This window comes from Pygoscelis adeliae, unplaced genomic scaffold, assembly GCF_000699105.1.
Source record: "Pygoscelis adeliae isolate BGI_AS28 unplaced genomic scaffold, ASM69910v1 Scaffold100, whole genome shotgun sequence".
Lineage (NCBI taxonomy): Eukaryota > Metazoa > Chordata > Aves > Sphenisciformes > Spheniscidae > Pygoscelis > Pygoscelis adeliae.
This window is the reverse complement of record NW_008824034.1, coordinates 4559724-4561402: the sequence shown is the minus strand read 5'-3', so window position 1 is coordinate 4561402 and position 1679 is coordinate 4559724. Positions and strand designations below refer to the sequence as shown.

Genomic DNA, 1679 nt, shown 5'->3' with positions numbered 1-1679 from the left:
TTTTATTTTTTGGCTCTTGAGACATAAAATCTGTAAATGAAAAAAAAACTACTTGCTGCTGCTGCTGCTTCATGTTGCTAGGAAACGGATGCTGCTCTGTGATGTCATGGCAGCACAGCATGGGTGTCATAGTGATGTTTGAGACTTTTCCTTTGGGATTCTCAGTCGGTCACTTCCTTTCAGCTGGCTGTCTGACAGGACAGTCTAGCTGCTAAGGTAGATGGCTTCAACTGAAAAATTTACTCAAACTGAGAAAAAAGAATTGAAAATGGAGTTTTCCTCATCGGAAATTTCATGTGATTCTGTTCTGGCCAAGGGAGCTGATTCGTCAGGCTCGACTTCTTCTCTCTGTCCAGCATGTGACAGAAGAGCAGCTAGTGATGCTGCCCTTGGACCTCCAATAGAAGAAAGGTCTTTACAAACTTCGACTAAGCAACCCTGGTCAAAAAGAGAGCATCTGAATTCATCTGAGGAGAGCTTGAGCAAAGGCGATGCCTCTACACGCTTCAGCTTTTTGAAGAAGCTTTGGGACACTGTTGAAAGCGATCGGTTTGAGTCCATTTGGTGGGGTGACAATGGAAAGTGTGTAGTGATTCATGAAGAATTGTTTGAAGAGGAAGTACTAGCAAGGAGAGGACATCTGAGAATTTTTCAAAGTGAGAGCATGAAAAACTTCATCCATCACCTCCATCTGTACGGATTCACCAGAAAGCTGTGGGATTTTCCAAAATCGGGCTCACGCAATGACTTGCTAGCAGAAGAAACAGCTAGGGAGGTATGTTGGATCCTCTACATGCAAACTAACTCTCAGAATATTCTAGTGGGACAGATTTCTGTTCCAATGAAATAAGCCTTTACTAATAGGAGATGAGGACGGTAGCAAATGTTCTGATTGTCATTTTGTTTCTTGGTTCATGTTCAGGAGTTTTTGAGGTAGCATTTCTGCGTAGTAGAAATGCTGATAAAATATACAAAAATATACATTGGTTATTTCCACCTACTTTGAACACATAAAATGAAAAGATATTCTCATCGTATTGGGATTTTTTTTTTGGTGTTTGCTAAGTAACTTGCTGTATCAGATCTGCAGCTTTCTTGTGGCATTTGCTGGAGGCCGAGAAGGTACGTGGCAGCATCATATAGTTACGTACATGTCCATTCCACGCCAAAGTTGCTGAAAAGTAATGGTATTTGGGTTTCTAAATCAGTTTGTATGCTTTTGAAAATCCTGCACTTCTCTGCTACCAAGCGGTAAAACCACAATACTGGTTACTATTAACAGGACTGTATCGCACCATTTTATTCAGCCTAAACTTCAGGTTTAGAATGCCCCCGATAGTCCTTTTTTGTATCCACATTTCTCTTTTGCAATTAAAATTCTTAGTTCTTGTATCTTTGCAGCTTCCAGTCTCAAGGTGGTGGCAACTCTTTTCCTTTCCATTTTTTTAGTTTCACTTCTACTACAACCCGAATTTTCAAAGACATTTTCCGTATCAGCTAATGAAGTATAAGCAAAGGTTTGGTCCAAAAAATCGAACACCAGCAGGATTTTCACCGGACATGGATTTGCATGCACACCGCCAGAAAAGAAAACCAGATGTTGAGCTTGCGTGGGAAACCACTTTCGAGGAGGAGAGCGGTCCGTTCACAGCAGGTCCAAGGGGGAACATGCACACCTC

At 41.5% G+C, this 1679-nt stretch overlaps 2 protein-coding genes across 2 annotated transcripts in view; one reads left to right on the top strand and one right to left on the bottom strand.

Moving 5' to 3' along the window:
* Window positions 1–220: 220 nt before the first annotated feature.
* LOC103923151 (heat shock transcription factor, Y-linked-like) overlaps window positions 221–1679 on the top strand; it is a 1858-nt gene continuing 399 nt past the window's right edge. The window contains exons 1-2 of the mRNA XM_009331434.1: window positions 221–775; window positions 1450–1670. Of these exons, the coding sequence (XP_009329709.1) occupies window positions 221–775; window positions 1450–1670 (776 nt within the window). The remainder of the gene's footprint in view (window positions 776–1449; window positions 1671–1679) is intronic.
* LOC103922933 (chromosome unknown open reading frame, human CXorf40B) overlaps window positions 1028–1679 on the bottom strand; it is a 700660-nt gene continuing 700008 nt past the window's right edge. The window contains exon 3 of the mRNA XM_009331168.1: window positions 1028–1174. The gene's annotated coding sequence lies outside the window, so the exon portion shown is untranslated. The remainder of the gene's footprint in view (window positions 1175–1679) is intronic.